The 23,214-nt window shown below is 44.0% G+C and overlaps 1 protein-coding gene across 4 annotated transcripts in view; it reads left to right on the top strand.

The window, feature by feature from the left end:
- The first annotated feature begins 4,501 nt into the window (after positions 1 to 4,501).
- Positions 4,502 to 23,214, top strand: part of ASCC2 (activating signal cointegrator 1 complex subunit 2) — a 40,210-nt gene continuing 21,497 nt past the window's right edge. The window contains exons 1-6 of one of the 4 annotated variants that reach the window (XM_079151320.1): positions 4,502 to 4,629; positions 9,880 to 9,977; positions 15,123 to 15,281; positions 15,642 to 15,812; positions 17,121 to 17,250; positions 22,685 to 22,752. In XM_079151320.1, the coding sequence (XP_079007446.1) occupies positions 9,897 to 9,977; positions 15,123 to 15,281; positions 15,642 to 15,812; positions 17,121 to 17,250; positions 22,685 to 22,752 (609 nt within the window). In that variant the 5' untranslated portion in view covers positions 4,502 to 4,629; positions 9,880 to 9,896. Of the gene's footprint in view, positions 4,630 to 9,879; positions 10,042 to 15,122; positions 15,282 to 15,641; positions 15,813 to 17,120; positions 17,251 to 22,684; positions 22,753 to 23,214 lie in introns of all 4 variants that reach the window. The other 3 variants (XM_079151322.1, XM_079151321.1, XM_079151323.1) reach the window with 3 other exon arrangements.

The raw sequence follows: 23,214 nt of genomic DNA, 5'->3' as shown, positions 1-23,214 counted from the left end.
ATGGCTAAAGTAATGGTGTGTGACTTCCACAGCTAGATCATAAAGGGATTGCTGCTTTTATTTTGATCTCTTGGCTTGTTCCCTTTGAGGGATGCCAGGGACATTCAAGTAGCCCCGTGGAGAGGAGCTGAAGCCTCTTGCCAACAGCCAGTACCAACTTGTCAGCAACATGATTGAGTGATCCATCTTGGAAGGACATCCTTCAGCTCTACTCAAGCCTTCAGATAACTGCAGTCACAGCTGACATCTAATTGCCTCTTCTGAAGGACTTGGAGCCAGAACCATCCAAACAAGCTACCTTGGAATTCCAACCCAAAGATACCACGTAAAATAAGAAATTATTGTTACAGTTTTAAGCCACTGCATTTGGGGATGATTTGTTGGACAGAACTAGGTAACTAACATAACTCAAATCCCTATATTCTAGATGTGTTAGTCAGCTTTCTGTTACTATAACAAATACTTGAGACAATCAACTTATTTAAAAAAAAAAAAAGATCTATTTTGGCTCATACTTGGAGACTTCAGTTCATGAGCAATTGGCCTCATTGCTTTGGACCTGTAGTGGCATATCATGGTTGGGAACCAAAAGAAGAGGAAGAGACTAGGGTCCCACAGTCCCCTTTGAGAGCATGCTCCAATGACCCAAGAACTCCTTCTAAAGGTTCCACTATCTCCCACTAGTGCCACCAAAGGGACCAAGCCTTTAACACTGGAGTCTTTGGAAACATTCCAAATGATGAGACTGGTTAAGGAGCCAACTCCACTCGATGTATACTGAAGTGGGAGGGATGGATGGTTCCCTAAGGAGTAGTCAAATGCTACTGGTGGGAAAACAGAAGAAATTGACACGGGATGGGCCATACAACAGCTAACCTCAACAACGGTGCTCCATAAACACACACTTGCTAGGAGATTGAATAGCAGAGGAAAGCAACAGTATTCCATTTGAAGTGACTCAGAGTGCCCAGGCCAGGAAGGACTCAGGTCTACCTATTCCTATACTGATGTTCTAGTTCCAATGACTGATGGTTTTCTTCCTAGTTACTTCTAGACTTGGTTGCCTATAAGCACCATGGATGCTCCCCTCCTTTGCCAACCCAAATATTTGCTTTTAGAGTAAGTTACTTGTTGTTGTTTTTCTTTTCATCTGGAGGAAAATTCAGGCCAAGAAATTCCTCAGCCTGAATAATTTGCATGTAACTTTATGCATGGTTTGAGCCTTCTCCTGTTAAATTGGCTTTTTAATTTAATTTCAGTTGGACACATGTTAGTTCAGAAAGGGTGCCTCCTTTGTTAGTTCACATTCCTTATTAATCTCTTCAGGCAAAATAGAAAGATGAAAAAAAATGTAAGGGTTGGACTTAGTGGTAGAGGGCTTGCTTGGCACATGCATGGGTCTGAGTTCAATCCTCTTCCCCCAACCAAAAAAAAAATAGAAAAGAAAGAAAAAAAAAAAAAGAAATGTAAGGATTAACACTCTAATAGATAAGAAGTTTCCTCTCTTCCTCCTTTCTTTCTTTCCTTCTTCCCTTGTCCCATTTCTTCCTTCCCTTCTCCCTCCAGCCCTTCCCTCTTTCCCATCAAAAATTTTTGGGCACCTACTATGTGCTTGGCATTGTCCATATTACCTCATTAAAGCCTCTTAATGATGATGAGGTGAGCATTAATTACCTCTTCTAAAGATGAAGAAACTAAGCTATGTTTGGTGAAGTTACTGTTTCATTGAATATATTTTGTCTTTTTATAGGCATGTTATTTAGCGCCAAACCTTCAGTGTCATGAATATCTTTGTACCCATAGCGAAAAATGGAAATAGTACGTACATATTTTTCCAGAAGTCCTATTTTTAAGTTTTCTCAGTACCAAAGGCTGCTATATATGATTTCCTTCCAACTGATCACCAAGATACGGATTGTATTTTCTGTGTGCCCAACGTGTATGGTGACAAAGAAAAACAAAACAAAAGAGTTTCTGGCACTTTTTTTCTGTCCCCTTCATGTCAATAGGAGATCAGGTTTCTTAAAAAAAGAAAGAAAAATAAAAAGAAACAATAAAGGGAAGAATACACTGGAATACACTGTCCTGACACAGCTTATGGTACTTGACCTCAGTTCTTCCTGAACTACAGACCCTTGAACTTGCCTCATGGAGCTTGGGAAGGTTCTTGTCGAGAGGCTATGAAGGAACTTTGAAAACATACATATGCATTGAGTAGCTCTGTGACTCTGATCTAGTCTTTAAACCTCTCTACAGAAGGGGTATGATAATAGTTTCTACCTTTTATAAGTCCTATAAAGAATCAAAGAAATAACATATGTGAAATGCCAGGTCCATTGCCTGGGATGAAGTAAGGGCATGACAAATGTGATCATTACTATCACAATTGCCTTTACCTCTCTGCACCTCTACTTTCTCTGCTGCAGACCTGGGTATGTAATGTCCTATGTCCTTGGAATGGCAGGAAGACTCTAAGATGGCCCCTACTGATCCCCACCTCCTGGTATTTATGCCCTGTGGGCAGGGCCTGTGACTTTCTTCTAACCAATGCAACATGGCAAAGTTAACACTACTTTCATGATTAGGTAAGATTGTGACTTCGTTTCTGCAGCAGATGTTTCCTACTGTCCTCTCAGATTAAAAACTTTGATGAAACAATTTACTATACTGGAGAAGTCCACATGACCAGAAACTAAGGGCAGACTTTAACCAAAATCCAGCTAGGAATTCGGACCCTCAATCCAAAAACCCTGAATGAACTGAATTAGGCCTATGGCCAGTTGAACATGGCCTGTCTTTGTGCATGTATGTGATGCTGGCGATCAAACCCAGGGCCTTATGTACGCTAAGCAGGTACTTTTCCACTGGCAGTTATATCCCCAACCTGACCATGTGAACTCAGAGGCAGAGTCTTTGTGTGTGTATGTGTTACTGGGGATTGAACCCAGGGGCACTTTACCACTAAGCTACACCTCCAGCCCTTTTTATTTTTTTATTTTGACACTAAGTCTTGTTAAGTTGCCCAGGCTGGCCTTGAACTTGTGATCCTCCTGCCTCCGCCTCCTATGGCACTGGGATTACAGGTAGATCCTTTTTTATTTTGTGGTACTAGGGATTGAACCCAGGGGCGCTTAGCCACTGAGCCACATCCTCAGCCCTTTATATTTTTTAATTTTGAGACAGAGTCTCAGTAAATTGCCAAGAGCCTCACTAAGTTGCTGAGCCTGGCCTTGAACTTGCTATCCTCCTGTCTTGGCCTCCTGAATCACTGGGATTACAGTTGTGTGCCACCACTTTTGGCTCAGATCCATATTTAATTGAACCTTCAGATAAGACTATACTCCTAGCTGACACCCTGGTTGCAGCTTTATGGGGGACCTGGATGCAGAGGAACCAGCTAAGCCATACTCAGATTCCTGACTCACAGAAAATGAGAGCTAATAAATATGTGTTGTTCTAAGCTGCAAAGGCTAAGGTAATTTGTCATGAAGCAATATATAACTAATCAGCAACCTCCCCCATTTTTTTATAGCCCATATCCCCTACTTCCTTAGTGTTCGTCGTTTATCGCATTGCCTTATAGCTGTTTTCTTGTTTACTTGTTCCTCCTACAGTGTGAGCTCCTTGAGGAAAGGCACTAAACTGAGCATTTCTTGGTCCTGGGGGAGACAGTAGAGGCTGACACTAGGAGAGTATTGGGTATATTTCACACTCCCTAGGACTGGGTTATGTGCTCCATTAGGGGCTTCCATAACATCCTAATGATAATGGTGATGATTGTTGTTGAAGCATTACTGTGTACCAGGCACTGAGATAAAGCCAAAGATGAGTATTTTTAACTAGCTTTCTGTTGTGATTCTGATCCATATCCAGGCTTGGGAACCATTAACCCTACATAAACCTGAGATGTTCTATGGAAAAACTGCATCTGGCTCTTAAGCTGCTTTTCTGCTTTAAAACAAAACAAAGCCAAAACTATTTTGTATTGCATACATATTGGAAAGTGCACAAATCTTAAGGGTACAATTTGATGAATTTTCCAACCCATCTATGTAGCCAACACCAAGATGAAGAGAGAGGACATCCCCGCCTCGCTTGTGGGTTCTCTGAGGTAACCATCTGAGATAATCGCCATAACTGCAACATCACTCATTAGTTGTACCTATTCTAGAACTTCCTAGAAATGAAATAGCAGTCTGTACTTATGGTCTGCCATTTTTCTCTGAACATCATGTTCATGCTTTTGACTTGTTATAATTTCTCTTGTGCATTAAGTTTGTAAAACGGTGATGGTGAGCTGAAAGCCTGGGGTTCTAAGAAGCCCTCCAGCATACCATACTTGGATTTTCCAAGGGATGAACTCACGTAACCCCAACTCGATTGACAGGGAGGGAGTAGAGGGCGTGGTTTCCGCTAGGCTGGCTCCTCGGAAGGGCGGAGTTTCAAGTAAGAGGAGGAGGCCCCGGACCCCGCCTCCCCGCGGCAGCCAGTGCTAGGGGCGGGGCCAGGCCGGGGCTTCCTGTCTGCGCCTGCGGAATAGCCGTTTGACCCCGGAAGTGCGGGAGCCCCAGGAGCTGTCACCGTGATCCGCGGCGGCGGCGGCACGACGCCGGTGGTGGAGCCGCCGAGGTGAGTACGTGGCTGGGACCTGCCAGATGCCAGGACGAGGGCTCGGTAGGAGCCGCGTCCGTACCTCGGCGGCTTTGGCAGCCCCGGTTTCAGGCCTCCACCGCGGGATGGGTGCTTCAGCCGCCCCAGGGATCGTGAGCCGCCCCCTGAGGCTAGTCAGCCAGAGCCAGGGGCCCCGGATTCGAAACTTGGCCTCAGAATGACCTTGGACGAACCGTAGTCTTCACGCTCCGCTTCCGGGGCTGCAGTTTCTTTGGGGTTCATTCGTTCGTACCGTAAATATTTGTTGAGCGCCTCCTAAGTGCCACGCCAAGACTAGACACTGGGGTTACAAACAGCAAGACAGACAGGACTTCTGCCCTCATGAAGCTTGCAGTCTCGTGGGAAGAGACAGCCAATGACGAGTGAATACACAATATACTTAAAGATGTAACAGTAACTGGGAGACTGACTACTTGAGATGAGCGATCTAGGAAGGTTTCTGAGAAGAGTAATGTTAAATTGACACTAGAAGAGTGATGGCAGTAAGATAAATTGAGGCAGCAAGATCCCAGAGGAAGCTTGAATTCCGTATTGGAGTCCACAAAAGGGAAGCCCTTTCCTAACTTTTTTGGCTTGTGCTGCCCTGCCTATGTAGGGGATACAGTGAGGGGCACAGATACAGTCATGATCATTGTCTCTTGTCCTTTTGGAACTTAAGTCTAATCTTTGCTTAGTTAATTTCTAACCATATTTTAGATGAAGACTCAAATCTTCCTTAACATCCTTCTAACCTCAAGTCACTTTTCTATATGAAATACTTCCTTTTTAAAAGTTTTTTAGTTGTTGATGGGCACAATACCTTTATTTATTTATTTTTATGAGAATTGAACTCAGTGCCTCACACATGCTAGGTAAGCATTCTACCACTGAGCTACAACCCCATCCCAATATTAAATACTTCTTGAACCTTCTCTATACAGTATGTTATTGGTTTTTATTTGTATGGCTATTGGATTTGTATCTGTCATTCCCATAAAAACTGTAAGATCTTTGAAGGACAAAATCAGGTTTGTTATTTTCACACCTTAGTATTCTCCAGGTGTTGGTGCCTACCCCATAGTAGATACTAAAAAGTCTCTGAATGGGTGAGATGAATAACACATTAGTGTATTTGCTCTCCAGTGGTTCATAGGTCTTTCCTGCCAGCAGGTTATCATCATCTCTTTTTGATTATGTCTCTTCCCTACTTAAGTGACTCTTCACTGCTTTCAGATAAGAGGCAATTTTTTAGCATAACATTCGAGACTCTTTTTAAATTGACTCTGTATCCCCTATCTGACTGTTCTTTCCTCATTTCTGTCATCCTCTCCTTGACCTTGTGTTTTCAGCAACACCAGATGCCTCTCTCTTCCTTCAAAGTCATACTTTTTATAGCTCTGAGTTTTTGCTCATTTTAAAGGATTTTTTATAAATTTATTTTATTTATTTATTTTTTATGTGGTGCTGAGGATCTAACCCAGTGCCTCACACATGCTAAGCAAGCACTTTACCACTGAGCCACAATCCCAGTCCTTGCTCATTTTTGTTTTCTGTTTGGAATGCCCAGCTTTCCTTCCTGGACTTCAACATGCAGGTTATAGCTCACCTTCTCTGGGACTTCCTTTTTCTTTTGAGCTCCAGTTTTGACAATTTCCTGTTATAGCTCCAACGTTGAATGGTAGTCATTTACAAGCCCAGGACCTTGGACGTCTTCAGTCAGTGTTTACTGAATAAATGAGGAAGCCCAAAGTGCTCTGTCTGTTTGTTATTTCCACAATCCCAGAGGGCTGGGGACTCGAACCCGGGCCTCCAGCATGAGAGTCAGGCACTCTACGAGACGGCTATATAGCCAGCACTAAAGTGCTCTGTCTGTGTTTGGGACTTGAATGATAACAACTAAACTTTATGAAGTGCTTATTATGCACCAGGGATTGTATTGAACACTTAGCACCGATCATTTCTCACAGCAACACTAAAAGATCAGGTCCTATTACAATTCCAGTATTATAGATGAGGAGATCAAGGGTTAGAGAATAGAGAAGTTAAGAAACTGTCTTGAAGTCACATGTGTGGGAACACATGGAACCAGGATTTGACCCAGGCTCTAGGACTATATAGCTTTTTCAACTACCACACCAGCCTTACCCTAAATTGCTCTTGGCAGACATTGGTTTGTAGGAGTGAATGTCTTCTGAAAGCCAGTGCTATCTCTGCCTGTCTAGGCCTGGACTGTGGGGCTTAGAATTTAAAGGGTAGAGCGCTGTCTCCTCATTCTGACTCTCCCCACCTTTGGCCTCCACCCCAGACACTCCCACCACCCTCTCTGGTAGATGAGCCTGGAAATAACTAGGCTCATGAATCATTTAGACTTCTGTGCTGGTGTGAAACCACTAGTGTTTCTTTTTTTCTTTTTTGCAGTATTGAGGATTGAACCCAAGGTCTTGCACATACTAGGTAAATGCTCTACCTTTGAGCTACATTTCCCATTTCCCTTTTTAATTTTTATCTTGACTCAGGGTCTTGCTAAGTTTCCCAAGCAGGCCTCAAACTTTCTGTCCTCCTGCCTTATCTGCCCAAGTGACTGGGATTATAGGTGTGCACCACTGCACCTGGATCTCGGTGGCACCGAACTGCCCTCTCAGCATCAGTGGAGGTTAGGAAAAAAGGATATATTTTGGCATGTTGGATGCTGAAACCCTAATGTCAAGGCAAGAGAATTGGCATTAGATTCAACTTGGTCACTTATATATTTGCCTTGTATAAATCAGGATCAGGACTCTCTGAACATCTGAGAATATAATTCTTGTTATCCTTAGTTGGGTTGTTTAGAGAGACTGATAAGCTAGTAACTTAATTAGAAGTAACATATATAGCTAGATACAGTGGCATGTACCAGTATGACCAGAGCTACTCACTCAGTAGGCTAAGGCAGTAAGATCACTGGAGCCCAGGAGTTTGGGGCCAACCTGGGAAATACAGTAAGACCTTGTCTCTTAAAACAAACAAAAAGCAAGACCATAACCAAGATTCCTGTGTACCTATCTGCTTCCATCTCCCTCCCTCTGTTGTACTGTTTTTCTCTGCACACTTTTCCCTGGCCGGTCTCTGCTAATGAGACTACTCAGGCTTTCCTGATGGGGCTAGGGTTCAAACCCAGAGCCTTACTCATGCTAGGCAAGTGCTTTAACACTGAACTACACCTACATTCCCACTCCTGATTCTTTAGCCTTTCCTTTGGTAATGCTTTCCTGGCCCCATCCCATTCCCTAAGTTCCACTAGACACTACACGACATAGTATGGCAAATAGTTAAGAGCTACCCTGCTTCACTACCTGCTAACTGTGAGATCTTGAGTGTCTTCTCTGAGCCTCTATTTCTTCTGAGCCTCTATTTCTTTATTTCTGATAAAATGAGGATAATAATAGAGGCCACACAGTTCACAGAGTATACTCAGGGCATAAAATTTTCAAAGGTCATAGTGGCTACTAGGCCTGGTGGCACTTGCCTGTAATCCTAGCAGTCCCAGTGACTTGCGAGGCTATGGCAGGAGGATCACAAGTTCAAAGTCAGCCTCAGCAACTTAGTGAGACCTGTCTCAAAATAAAAATAAAAAGGACTAGGATGTATCTCAGTGATAAAATATACCTGGATTCAATCCCCAGTGCCAAACCACATATATTCTGTGTGTGTGTGTGTGTGTGTGTGTGTGTGTGTGTGTGTGTACATATTCATATATACAGGTATATGAATAATAGAACCATCCTTAGAGCATCAAACATGTAAAGCAAGGTAACATGGGTAAAGAAAAGCACTTAGAAAAGCACTCAGCACCTAAAAAGTGTATTGCTATTCTTATCAGTCTGTCTTCCTAATTACCACAGCGTGGCCTAGCATCTGAGATACTGAACAGCTGGTAAAACATGGCTGACCATACCCCTCAGTTTGTCAGAGGGCTCAAGAAGTGATCATGTCCTCCTCTCAGCCTTGATCTGTCTTTGTGCCTCTTTTTTTTTTTTTTTTTTTTTTTTTTTTTTTATACTGGGTATATAACCCAAGGGGGCTTAACCACCAAGCTACATCCCCAGCCATGTTTATTTTTTATTTTGAGACAGGGTCTCACTAATTGCTTAGGGTCTCACTAAATTGCTGAGACTGGCCTCAAACTTGAGATCCTCCTATCTCAGCCTTCTGAACTGCTGAGATTATAGGTGTTCACCACCGCACCCAGCTCTTTATGTCATTCTTGAGGCCAGGCTGGCTTTCTAATCACATGTCTTTTGAGGGACCTTATTTATTTCCATCCATGATTTAGCCAACAAGTATGCCCCTCTTGTGGGTCAGGCTAAGTGTTTTGTGAAAAGAACATTGGATGGAAAGACAAGAGATCTGGGATTTGCCACTCTGTGGATTCTTATTTTGTTTGGTGCTAGGGGTTGAACCTAGGGCCTTATGTATGCTAAGCTCATGTCCTGCCACTGAACTACACTCTCAGCTCCAGGTTCCTGGTTTTGAGGCCATTTTAGGCCTTTGTGAAGAGGAGCTTGTGCTGGCAACTTTCTCTAAGTTTTCTGTTCCTCCCTTATCCTTCTGTTCATCAAACCTAGAGAGGCACAATCTTAACACCCTCTACAAGCAAGTAAAGGCTCATGGCTCTTAAAAGAACTAAGATCTTAACCTTTAAAAGACTTATGATCCAGTGAGAGTTATAAGAAGAGTGTCCTTATAGTCGTTAATTCATCAAATATTTGATGAGGTTGCATCTGCTCTAGGCCTGTGCTGGTCACAGGAAAGGTAGCAAGAGAAGCAGAGCCCCATGCAGTGTCTTCACCGAGGTCAGAGGCTACTGAGCAGAGCTGGAGCTATAATAAAGATAATCTAGGGTACTGGTGGTAGGTCGGTGGTAGTAGTGCTTGCCTAGTATGCACGAGGCCTTAAGTTCAGTCTCCAGAAAGAAGGAAGGAAAGTAATCTAGGTATTTTTAACCAGTACCTCTCTCCAAAGGGGGCAAGAGTAACCTGGAAAGTATATTCCTTCACAGTTGGGAACTACTGTGTTAGCGGGGGGTTGATCACTTTGTGTGGATCAGGAGGCCCTCATAGGAGCAACATAGAAGCAAAGCGAGGCCAGGGGTTGATGTTTTTTGATTGGCTGTGGGATCAGCCCTGGAGCAGGCCTTGTCCCCAGGAGTCTGTGTGTCTGCTGTCTTCTTCCCATCCATATTCCTTTCAGGAGGGTCACGCAGCACAATGCCAGCTTTGCCCCTGGACCAACTCCAGATCACCCACAAGGACCCGAAGACAGGAAAACCAAGGACTTCACCAGCGCTGGTGAGCCGGTGCCTTGAGGCCGTTCAGCCTGATATTATCAATCTTGCAATTTCAGAAGCAAAAAGTAAATTCCTTTCTTATCTGTTGCAAGAATGACCCAAGGGCCTTGGTCAGTAATTCAGTAGCTGAGACACTGCTGGGCCCTTTCAGGCCCAGTGTAGAAGTTTCCTCCCAAGCAGCAGCCTGAATTTGAGTAGTAGTTTCCATGTCACTACCCCAATGCCTCCCTCCCACCCAAAGCATTTAATTTCCAATCAGTCCGATGGCAGTTGTGACTCAGCCCAAGCGGGGCTAGAAAATGGATCTGGCTCCAAGCCGGGTTTGGGGATTTGACCCTGTGGGAGTGGTCAGGTGTCAGGTTGGACTTTTTCAGAGTTATCGAAGTTGCTATCCACACTTCGGTGGGAATCCTGATTTCAGAGGTTGGGCCGTGTTTTATCTTACCTGGAATAAGAAGCACCACGTACAGAGATTCCAGCAGGGCCTGTGAGACTGAAAACTAAGGAGGCTGTGAACCTGCTGATTCCCAGCTGCAGGGAGAGATTAAGACCAAGGAGAGGTGCCAGGCTACTAAAGAAGGAGATAGACACAGGGACTGGAGTCCCTGTACTCACTTGTCGATTTCCCAAGCATATGAGCTTACTTGAATAAGATGGGAGGAAGTATTTTCCAGGGGCTTGCATAAAGTTCGTGGGAAACAAAATTTGGTGTTTTATTTCCTGCCATCTGGATAGCTTCTTATTACTTCCCAGTCTCTGATAATAGTTAACATTTGAAGCATACCTGGTCTGGGTCAAACCATTCTAAACACTTCACCTGGGTTATCTCATTCAAACCACATCACAGCTCTGTGAATTGATATTTTGATTGTCCCCATTTTACAGATGAGGAAACTGAGAGTACAAGGTCACAGAACTAGGAAATTAGAAGAACCAGGATGGCACCAGCCATCCCAGAACCTGGTGCCCTTAATCTTTCTGTTATATTGTCTCTCTCTCATTTCCTTTTTATGACCTTGTTATATATGGAATATATCTATCATAAAATCTAGAATTGCACTGTTCACTGTGGAAGCCATTCAATAGAAAGTCATTACCACCTGTAGCTATTGAACACTTGCAATGTTGCTAGTACCACAAATGTGGCCTGAAGAACTGGATTTTTAATTAATAGATTTAAATGGATATAGCCCTATGTGGTGAATGCCTGCTGCATGGGCCAGCCAGATACAGAGATATGCAGTTCTAATATCACAGAAAGTTCTGTTGGACTATGTTGGCAGAGCTGGCTCCTTGGGTGGTTGGGTCTGATTTACCACCTCAGTCTTTCCTGTGTACTGAATGAATGCCTAGGTTGTTAGCTGAGGGATCTAGGAGAGCAGGGGCCTGTTCCCTTCCCTCCACTTTTGACTTTTCAGTGCTAGGCACATAGTAGGCTCTCAGAAAACATTCAGTAAATGAAAGCCAGACCTAATGCCAGGTGCTAGAGCTATGAAGAGAAAGGATGTTCCTGGCCTTCTCGGGTGCATGGCCTAAGAGAGCAATAGACCAGTGGCTTTTTGACAGTGTGTTCAGGGTTGTGATAGAAGGCCAGACTATGACATGAGTTAAAACCTGGGGCTGTTTCTCTAGACCAGTGGTTGGGAGACAGGGTGGTAACAGAAAGGTCCTGGGTTAGCAGGGAGGTACATGCAGCCAGGGTAGGCTTCCTGGAGGAAGTGAATTCCGAACTGGTTAGTGGAGGATGAATAAGCACTAACTGGGCAGAACAGTGGGAGAAGGGAGGACCTGGCTATAGGACCCAAGGCTGCCATGCCAGAATGTTGAGAGAGCCTTGATCTTATACCAACCACTAGTCACTTGAGGTGGCAGCAGCATAGCAGAGCTAGTGAACACAGGCTTCGTATGAATCTCACACTTGCATGTATCACACATGTTCCTTGATCTCTGTAAGCCAGGATGCAAAATATGTAATGATGGGCCTAACTTTGTGGACTGGCTGTGAGGACTAATTGACACATCTGAATCACCACTGTACATGGGACCTAGCACACACAATAAATTGCAGTTTTGATGGTGATGACAAGAGCAGCATTGAATAGGGGGACGAGGGATGAATGGAGGACGGCTACCTGGTTGAGGAAGGAGAAGAATGTTATCCTACAGGCTCAGGAAACTCTTGAAGGATTGTCCTGAGATATGTACCTGCTCTATTTTGTCTGTTAAGTCTCAAATTGGGGCCAGAAGATCCCCAGCAGGGATCTTTATTGTGTAACTGCTATTCAAATAGCAAATATTTGAAGACCTACAAGAGATAGTCTGGGGCCAGAATGGGTGAATGGGCTCTTGAAGACAAGGCGAATATAAGGACATTTGGAGAACAGAGCAAAAGAGTTTCTTAAAGATACCTGAAAGTCTGATGGGCAGCAGTTTTTCTTATTGCTTCACGGAGCAGATAGTACCTAAACCAGGCTCACGGAAAGATGGAATGGACTTGGATAGGAGAGAGGATACAACTCCCCTGCTCTGAAGTCTTCAATGGCCTTTCATTACCCACAGGAAAAAAAAAAGGTCCCCACTCTTGAGCTTGACATTCCAGGATCTTCAGACTTTGGCAGGATCTGGTCATTTGTAACCTCCATTCATTCCTTTGTTCAGCCAGAAAATATATGTAGAAAGTTCACTCATTACCAGACACTGTTCTAGGAGCTGGGGTTGCAAAGGTGGGCAAGACTCTAACTGATCCCAAGACCTACAGCTAGTGGGAGTCACTGTTGAGAAGTTAGTCACTCCCTTTTATGTAACTCTATTAAGGTATCATTGAAGGACAGTAAACTTTACATATTTAAATTATACAATTTGTTTGGTTTTGACATTGGTATATACCCACAAAACCACCACAATCAAGACAATGAACATTTCCACCTTCCCCAAAAGTTTCCTTGTGCTCTTCTCTAGTCTGTGCCTTCCTCTCTCCCTGTCCCCAGCAACTGCTGATCTGAAAGCACTCTTGGTGAGTTCAACAAGTGTCACAGTCAGGTGAGCACTCAGCTTGGGGAAAGCTCGGGTGAACTATTCCAGCTGGGGTGGGTGTCAGGGAGGCTTTCTGGAGGAGGTGAAGTCAGAAGGGCAAGCAGTTAGGCTGCAATAGGACATAGATCATTTAATAGGTCTACAGCATAAGCTTTGTTTCAGATTCTGCCTTGATTACCTCCTTAACCCAATGACCTTGAGAAAGTTCCTGAACCCTACTGGGTTCTTTGTTTCCTCCTCTGTACAATGGGGTGAATACTGTCGCCCTTTTGACTGGTTGTAGATAAAAAAGAAGTGGGCTGTGGCACATGCCTACTCAGCAACCAGCACAGGGCAGGTCCTCAGTAAATGGTGGCTTTCATTATTATGGTTCCAGCATTCTCCAAATTCATCTCCCAACACCCAATGCAATCTCTGCACTTTTTATGACCCATTTTTATACTTCCGTAAAAATGTCATTTCTTCCACCTAAAAATCCTCTTGCTCCTCTGATCTAAGGCTCAGCTGCCTTTGGAAGCGTTCCCTTGTCCTCCAGGCACTGTTAATTCCCTTCTGTGTTCCCGGTGTTCTCTGTCAGGTTTGAGTGGTCACCTCCTGCGTTCAGTGCTCCCTTGGTAGCTTAGATGTACTTTCCCAGGCCCCATGAGCACCTAGATTCTTTTATTTACATGCTCCCTCACCTGGTCCAGTGGGAGCCCAGTAAATGTTAGTAGGATTGCAGGGAAAGTAGAATCACAAGGGTGTGTGTGTGTGTGTGTGTGTGTGTCAAGGGAATGAGTAGCCTGGCCTGAGAGGTGGCCTAAGAGGCAAATTGCCAACAGTTATAGGAGGAGGGAAACTTGGAAGCCAAGGAGACGAACTTAGGCTCTAGATAGTTGTTTTGAATGTGTTACCGTGGATAGACTTTCCTTTTCAACAGATATGTAGTTGGAATCCCAAAGACTTTTCCAAAGACACCACAGTTTGAAAACTCGCACTGGGTAAGTGAAAGGCCTGGGTGGTTCTTGAGGAGTGTGACCTGTTAGTCTCATTTGTTCTATACCCCCTGGACCAACAGCCCCAAAGTAGAGGGACCATAGTTGATAACCGCTGAGGTGTTGTCTGGCCTTCCTTCTATTACCATTTCCTCTAGAGAAAGCCACCCTATGTAGACAGGGCGAAAACTGAGCCTATCTTCTTTTCTTTATGGTGAACAAAGAGGTTTGTTCATGGCATAGTGAGGCCTGAAGGAGAGAACTTGTGACTCTAAGCTGAGACCTGCAGCTACTTGATTAGAATCTTTTCTTCTAAAAAAAATTAGTGAGGTTTGTTTTTCTGGTTATTAAAAAAAAAAGTACTATGTTGCTATTTGTGTCAGAAAGAAGAAACAGACCCAAACAAATATTTCATATGGCTGTATTTTAATGTAAATATCTAGAAAAGATCTGCCAAGACACTCAGCGAATGATGAGTGGTCCCCTCCGGGAGGTTACAAGATGGGGGGTGTGGTCTCAGGTGTGATTTACCTTCTCTGTAGCATTGTTTTGTTCCTTTTTTTTTTTTTTTTTTTTTTGGTGCTGGGCCTCATGCACATGCTTTACCACTGAGCTATACCCAAGCCCATGCTGTAAGTTTTTGAAAGAAAAGACCCTCTTGTTTCACTTGGATCATTAAAAATTAATTTACAAAATAATACGAGTTCATTGTTTAAAAGTTGGAAAACATGTTCAAGTCACAGTCCCCTCTTCTCCACCCAGAGATAACCCCTAATAGCTTTGGGATTTCATTGCCCCAACTTTGTTTTTTAAATCTGGAACAGTGTACAAATATATACTTTAAATAACCCTAAAACCGATTATATTAAATAGTTTTGTGTCCTGCTTTCTTTTCCCCTGACCTTTCCCCAGGCCCCATGGCATTAAATACTCTCTCCAAACATGGTTTTTAACAACTGCCTCGTGTTCCCTGGATGCAACCATGCCCCCTTTGTTAGATACACTTGGTTCTTTATGCTGAAAAGCTCCTTGGAGGGTCACCGGTTGGAACAGCCAAGTGTTGTCATTGCTGTGGGTTGGCAAATGGGCCCTCACTGACTAACCTCTGCCACGTTAACACGTGGTTTTTGGATCCGTAGCACCCCGAGCAGAAGGCAGACCGGTATTTTGTGTTATACAAACCGCCCCCTAAAGACAACATTCCCGCCCTAGTGGAGGAGTACCTGGAACGCGCCACCTTCGTAGCCAATGACCTCGACTGGCTCCTGGCCTTGCCTCACGATAAATTCTGGTGCCAGGTAACATTCTATCAAAATTAACACTAAGACAAAGCCCATGACATGTCGTTGCTGTTGTTTTTCTTCCCCCAGGAGGTGCTTTTTTGTCTACTTCTTACACTGGATCCTTAACAGCAAATTGTGGTTTGGATCTCTCTGTCTCATATCACAATCTTAATGATGTTTACACACCTTCCAAAATGTCATTTTTAGAAACATGTGTTTAGCCCTCAGCTCATTCGTACCCCCTTGGTCCCTTGGGGTTGGAGTACTTGCAGTGGGCAAGGGCTGATGGGCCATGAGCCCCTGCTCAGTCCACCTGTGAACCCTTTCCCCTCAGGGATAAGATAAATCCTTCCTCTTCTCTGTCACCTGGCTTAGGTTATCTTTGATGAGACTCTGCAAAAGTGCCTGGACTCCTACCTGCGTTATGTCCCCAGAAAGTTTGATGAGTGGGTGGCCCCCACCCCTGAGGTTGCTGATATGCAGAAGCACCTACATCGAAGCGTTTTCCTCACCTTCCTCCGCATGTCCACTCACAAGGAATCCAAAGTAAGCCTCTGATCCCATGACAGGTCACCAACCAACACCTGACACCTCTGTGGGGACTCTCCACCCCTGGGAAGCAAGGCTCTTAGAAGCATCAAGTTTCCTCTTTGTCTTCCCTCCGGCCTTTATTCCCACTGTTGCGAAGAAATCTGTGCCACCTCCTTTATCCTCTAATTCACCAGGCCATCTGCATTACACCCAGTGTTTTCATCAATGGGAGCCGAGGGCCCTTAGCCAGGTGACGTGTGCCTGCCTTTACTTGTGCGTCAGAGGGTAAAAACATTGATTCTGACTTTTTAAAGGAACTTGTATATCCTTTTAAAAAATCATTACTGTGCTGGAGACAGCTCAGTGGGAGAGCACTTGCCTAGTATGTACAAGGACCTGGGTTCCATCCTGAGCCCTGTGGTGGCATGGAGATCTTTCTTTATTTTATTTTATTTTATTTTTTTATAGACCTTTATTTATTTTTATGTGGTGCTGAGAATCAAACCCAGTGCCTCACACGTGCTAGGCAAGTGCTGTACCACTGAGCTACTTTTCCAGCCCTCTTTTTTTTATTTTAAAAAAACTTTTTTAGTATGGAAATTTTCAAATATATACATATATTTATGTAAAATTTCTACATACAATGAATTCCATGTACTCATCTCCCAGCTTTAACAATTACCAACTTTTTGTCCATTTTGTGTGTGTGTGTGTGTGTGTGTGTGCTTTTTTTTTTTTTGTGGTGCTGGAGATTGAACCCAGGGTCTTCAAGCACTCTATAAACTGAGCTATATCCCCAGCCCTTGTCCATCTTGTGTTTTATCTCCAAGTTTTTTTCCTGGAATATTTTTGTGAAATCTAAGATATCATGCTGGTTTACTAGTAAATGTTCAAAACAAATCCCCCCTGTCTGTGTTATGGTATGTTTTAACTTCTTTCCCACACCCAAAACTGAGGATTGAACCCATGGCTTCTCTACATCTTAACTATATTTCCAGCCCTTTTTGCTTTTTATTTTAAGACAGGGTTAAGCCTAAGTGACAGGCTAACCTTGAACTTGTGATCTTCCTATCTTAGCTTCCCTATTCACTGGGATTACAGGTGTGCTCTACCATATCCAACTGTGTTTGCTTTTTATGTTAAAATGGGGAATAACTGTTGTGCTGTGTCTGCTCAGACATGTATGTCCACCTGTGGACAGACCATCATTGATTAGCCAGTCCCCAGCTGAAGGCCTGAGGTTGTTTCTCATGAGTTTGCTGTTACTATACAATGTGTTAACATTTAGTCTCCATTCTTTCTCTCTCTCATCCTTTTTCGTAGGATCACTTCTTTTCCCCCTCTGCATTTGGAGAAATCCTCTACAACAACTTCCTCTTTGATATCCCAAAGATCCTGGACCTCTGTGTGCTCTTTGGAAAAGGCAACTCACCATTGCTACAGAAGATGATAGGTATGTAGGATCCAGGGCCTGGGGGGGTGCACAGAGAAGGCCCCCAGGCATCAAACCAAGAGTTACAAAGGTTAGTGCTTGGATGGCACAAGGGATTTGGGAGAGTAGGGATAGGTAGTACTGGAAAACACTTGACAGCTGTATGAGTATATGAGTGTTAACTCTGAAAGAAGTGCCTAGGTGGTAGTTGGGCAGTAGAAACCAAAAAAAAAAAAAAAAAAGCGTACCAGGCAGTTCCTCAGGGATCTGGGAGTCAGTGGCAGGTCAGGTGTCAAACAATAACAGGACTGGGGAAATTTACTTTGGCAATGGGAGTCAGAATAGCAGTGACAGCTAACCTTCATTTGCACACGGCCTGGGCTGCTGGCATGCCAAGCACACGACGTCTGTTATCTCCCTTGAATCCTTACAGTAGCCTTCAGATCAGCGTTGTCATCTTCCCTGCTTACAGAAGAAACTGAAATTAAACTGTAAGGGATTGCCTGGGAGCACGTGACTAATTAGTAGCCACGTTGGAACATGTGGCCATGGAGACCTGCCCTTCAAGTTCTTGTTCTTTCTGTTGTTCTTGTTCTTTTCTATTGCTTGCTTCAGGGATGATGGATCTGCCTTGAAAAGGGCACAATTTGCAATGTTACTGAGAGAAAATGGGGACAGAGTTCCTATCTTTTGGGTTGTGAAAGGAACAAATGTTAGCAGTTGGATTCTGTCAGGTGGCAGTGGGCTGGAAGTTTCAATCAGAAATGGTGGGATGCCACAGAGGGAGTGCCCCAATGGAATCCTCTTTGAATTGCAGCCTGTGGTGTTGGGCCTGGCACTGGGAGGTATTTATCTAGACATCGCCATCAGCCCTTCTCACCCTGAGATTGGAGGACACAGAATAGTCTTCTTTTTTAAAAATACCTTTATTTATTATTATTTTTTAATGTGGTGCTGAGAATTGAACCCAGTGCTTCACACATGCTAGGCAGTGCTCTACCACTGAGCCACCAGCACCAGCCCCAGAATAATCTTCTAAATCTTTTTATAAAATCTAGTTTTCCCTTGTGATGGTCTCCCTCATTTCCTTTCCCCTCTCCCTCTTTTTTTCCTTCTTCCTCCCCCCCCCCTCTCTTTTTTAACCTTTCTTCCTTTTTCCCCTTAATATTTGAGGTAATATGTTAATTTAGAAAAATTTTATACATATTTTCAGTTGTTGATGGACCTTTATTTAATTTATTTTTTTATATGCAGTGCTGAGAATCGAACCCAGTGCCTCACACATGCTAGGGAAGCTCTCTACCACTGAGCCACAACTTCAGCACCTAATTTAGAAAATTTTTGAAATAAAGCATAAAGAAACAGGAAAACAATTACCAAATTACTACAAGAGACAACTATTTTTTTTCCTTCCAATTTTTTTTTTTTTTGACACCGGGGATTGAACCCAGAGATACTTAACCCCTGAGCCACATCCCCAACCCTTTTTTTTTTTTTAAACAGGGTCTCACTAAATTACTTAGAGCTTCACTAAATTGCTGAGGCTGGCCTCAAACTTGTGATCCTCTTTCATCAGCCTCCTGAGCCACTAGGATTACAGTCTTACACCACCACACCTGGCCTTTCTGTGTGTGTGTGTGTATGTATTATTCTGGGGATTGAACCCAAGTGTGCTCTACTACTGAGCTACATCCCCAGCCATTTTTATTTTTTATTTTGAGGCAGGTTCTCACTAAATTGTCCAGGCTGACCTCAAATTTATGATTCTCCTGCCTCAGCCTCCTGAATTATAGGCATGTGTCACTATGCATGGCTCTCTCTTTTTTTAGAAGACATTTGATCGTTACATATATGAAATTTGTATCCAGCCTTTTCATTGGAACACCTTTGGTTTCTCAACTGATCATTAGTTGATCTTTTGAAAAGACCCTTTATAATTTTACTGGTGACTGAGAAGATGATTGAGTGAACAACAGAAGGCATGATTAGTTAGGGAAACAGTTACTAGTTTGGTTAGAGTGGAGCAATCCAGGAGAGCAACAGCAGGAGATGGGAGGAAGAAGCTGGCACCATTTGGCAGGGCTCCATGCCAGGCTTCAGTACTGGAAGAGCAGTGACTAAGATGGCCTGCCTCAGAGTCCAACTACTCAGATCTCATCCCAGCTGTAGCACTGGTCCTGTCCACTTACCCAAGTCAGTGAGCCCCTCAAAGCCTCTGTTTTCTCATCTGGGGAAAGGGAAAACGAATCCCTTCCTCATCCGGTGATTGTGGGGATTAAATAGGTTAGAAGTATGAATCGCACAGTACCTGGCATGCATGACATAATTACTTGGTAAGTGAGTTCTTACTGTGATGAGGCCATCAAGCCTCCAGGAGTTTGGAGCAGGGCAAGGAGTCATCTGGTGACAAAATTAATCTGGGAGAATACAGGTGGGCAGGGTGGAGAGAGGAGGCCTTATAGGAGGCAGGTGCATCGGCTGATTGGCTACTGGAGCAGGAAAGGACCTCCTGGGAGCAGATTAAAGCAGGGCTCAGTGAGGTCACTGGAAAGAAACGTCTTAACAGTTCTGGAGAAAACTATGTTGCTTGCAGGAAAAGGACCATCAGGAGGTGGGGAGCATGGGTTATAAGTAGATGCAAGGTCATGGTAGGGGTAAGATGGCTGTGAATCCAGGGGGAGATGTCATGGTGAGGGTGAAGCAAGAAAGCTCTGCCTGCCTCTGGGATCCCCAGACTTTCAAGATTTTATACATTTTGAGGTACATTTAAAGTGTTCTCAGACTTCCAATTTGAGAACCCTAAGCTGGCTTATTAAGGGGAATCTCTTCTTTGACTCCTAGAATGTTATTAATACAAAAGAGGTCAGAACCAGACATCCAAGACCCTTTGCTGTGTGTGTGTACTGTGCGTGTGTGTGTGGTGCTTGATGCAAAGAAGGGCCCTGCAATCTCTGTCTCTCACCCTCTTTCTTTCACATGTATGCACACATGGCAGCTCTCTTTTCAACCCTTGAACAGAAGGCACACAGGCAGCCTCCACTTTTAGTACCACAAAAGTTCTTGGGCAAAGCAATTACTTGTAAAAAGATCAACAAGGGAGAGAAGGCAAGAGAAAAGGAACTTGTTGATTATCCTAAGGGCACAAACCTAGTCCTTACCCTGACTTTTTTTTTTTTTTCTTCAGTAAACTCTGAGGCTGGCGTTATGAATCAGCAAGTATAATTTTAAACACAGGGCCTTTCAGTTAGTCTCTCTAGGGGTGGCTTTGCACACCTGGAGTGAGCTGAGTCTTGGCACTTTCAGGGACTGCGGTGATCTGCTTGGCAGAATCTCCCCTTCACCCTGGGTTTCTGAACCGCTTTCAACCTGAGAAGGGGCAGTTAAAAGGCTGTCATTTCAGACCCCTACCTTTAAGAGATCAAGAGCAGGGGACGTTTTCACTGTCATTGAGTCAGTTAAAGAAAAGGAAAGGAACTCTGACCACTCCAAGGATAAATTGTAAAATTTGAGTGATTTTTTTCCTTTTTTTTTTTTTTTTTTTTTTTTTTGGTACTGGGGGTTTAACCCAGGGACACTTGCAACTAAGTTACATCTCCAGTCCTTTTTAAAGACTTTTAAATTTTTGAGACATGGTCTCACTAAGTTAATGAGAGCCTCACTGGTTTGCTGAGGCTGACTTTGAACTTGTGATCCTCTCATCTCAGCCTCTGAGTTGCTGGATTACAGGTGTGTGCCACCACACTGGGGAATTTGAGTGATCTTGATACTTGAAAAAAACATCATTGTGGGGCTGGGGTTGTAGCTTAGTGGTAGAGCACTTGCCTCACATGTGTGAGGTACTGGGTTTGATCCTCAGCACCACATAAATAAATAAAATAAAGGTATTATGTCCACCTACAACTAAAAATTAAAAAAGAAAAACATCACTGTGTCTCAGGCTTTAGCACTGGCAGACTTATGAGAGAGTGTCTTCCCCTTGCCAAGTGGTCAGAATGCCATGGAGAACACTGTGTGGCCCTAGAGGGTTCAGGAGGAGACTTTTCCTGTTGCCCGTCTCCTGTTGTGTCAGGAGGCAATGTCTGGAGGTGGTGACACCTGCTTTATGGTAGAATTAGCTCTGGAGATCATTTTAGGGAAAGGGAGGGCGCAGGGCTTGTCTGAGGTTGAGGATGGTGCGTGGGAGGACTGCAAAGCAGGGCATAGAGAGAGGGTGACCCTGAATGCCAGGAGGGTGCCAGAGCTTACCAGGGTCTTTTATGCTATGGTCAGCAGTTCAGACTTGACCATGAGCGTCAGGACAGTAGCACTTTCAAGGAAGATCAGAGACTGGTGGGAGGATAGCTCAGGCATCCCTTACCTGTCCAGAGGAGGAGGAGGGCAGGTGCAGATGGTCCAGGTGCACCGTTGCAGGTTAAAGGATTGGCACCCATCTGAAGGTGGTAGGCATTGAGCAAGCCCAGGCTGGTAAAACTCAGCATTCTGGAATCAAAGAGCAAAGTGGCATCCCAGAAAATGTTGACTTGCTTACTCATCCAGTCCCATCTAGCCTTTGATCTTATTCATTTCTAGATATTCTGGGATCAAGGTTATCGATAAGGAAACCATGGGCAGACCTGCCCAGAGACAGAACATTTGACCACAACCTTAAATGCAAGACTTAGAGTGAGATGAAGAAACCTGGCCTCTTTAAGGGCATTGGCATTTCTCATCATCTTGTCTCCGTCTATCTGTATTCTCCTCCCTTTTTCCCTCCTTCGCCATTTGGGCAGTGGAACACTTGGTTTCTGTTCCAGTTTCCATATGCTCTAACCTACGCAAGCACAGCAGCAGCAGTTGGAGAATAGTAAACACTTGAAGATTAGCTCCATCTTACAGGAACAACCACAAATGTGCACTAAGTCCGTCTCCAGGTCCTTCCCAGGCCTCTTGTTTTGGAGTAGGATGGATTGAGATGGTAACATATTCAAAGCAAAGGTGAGAGAATTTCCAGAGAAATTTCTCCCTGGAGTCTGCTCTCATTTTTAGAGGTGTGACCTGGCAAGAACTGGATTGTTGCGTTCAGGTTTCTTGAGCAAGAAGATCATATTTCCTAATTTTCCCGGATGACTACCCACTTCCAAAGCACATGCTGTCATACAAGGCATGGTGCCTAAGTATGATCACTCCCTGGGGATGGCAGTGCGAGCTAGTTTGATCAGAGCAGCATTTGGTAGGCAGAGGCACTTAAAGAGTTAAATTGTACTGTTCAAGGTCCCTCCCCACCTTGGAGAAGTTACTAGTCTGAGCCAAAGTTCAGTGTAGCAGGGCCCAAGGCCAGGACTCATCCTAGGTCATAGCTACGGAAGGCTTAGGGAAAAGGAGAAAGGTTACAGAACATGGTGGCAACCATTTGTAATGTGGCCTCTCCATTTTTTCCCACCTTTTCCCACTCCTTACCTTTTTCTTTTCTTTCCAGGAAACATCTTTACTCAGCAGCCAAGTTATTATAATGACCTGGATGAAACTATGCCCACTATCCTTCAGGTACCAGCTCTCAGCCCTAACCAGAGGAGGTGAATTGAGGAGACAGACCCCGACACACACACACTTGATGGTGTTCTTTGACTTTTTTGGAAGAGCCAGGGAAAAACGTTCCTTTCTGGTGCCCCTCTCTAGACCCATCTCCCCAGATGCTTTCTTGTCTTGCCCCTGACCACCCCTCTTCAAATTCTCCCTCTTCCCCTCTTAACAGGAGTGAAATTTAAGGGCTGTCTGGCACTCATACAAAAAGAGCTTAGTTTGCATTATGTGTTGTTTGCCAACAGCCGTATGTCTCTAAGGATATCCCTCTAAGAGACCTGTGTTTCTCAAATAAGAGCTTTAAAGTTTTACAAAATCATTTCAGGAAAAAATAATGTTCATTTTAGAAAATTGGGGTATATTAAAAAACAGAAATAGGAATATTATGGGGCTGGGCTTGTAGCTCAGTGATAGAGCGCTTGCCTA

Source organism: Sciurus vulgaris (genome assembly GCF_902686455.1).
Source record: "Sciurus vulgaris genome assembly, chromosome: 8".
NCBI classification, from domain to species: Eukaryota; Metazoa; Chordata; class Mammalia; order Rodentia; family Sciuridae; genus Sciurus; species Sciurus vulgaris.
Note: the sequence above shows the minus strand (reverse complement) of the source record. Positions and strands in the feature narration are given on the sequence as shown.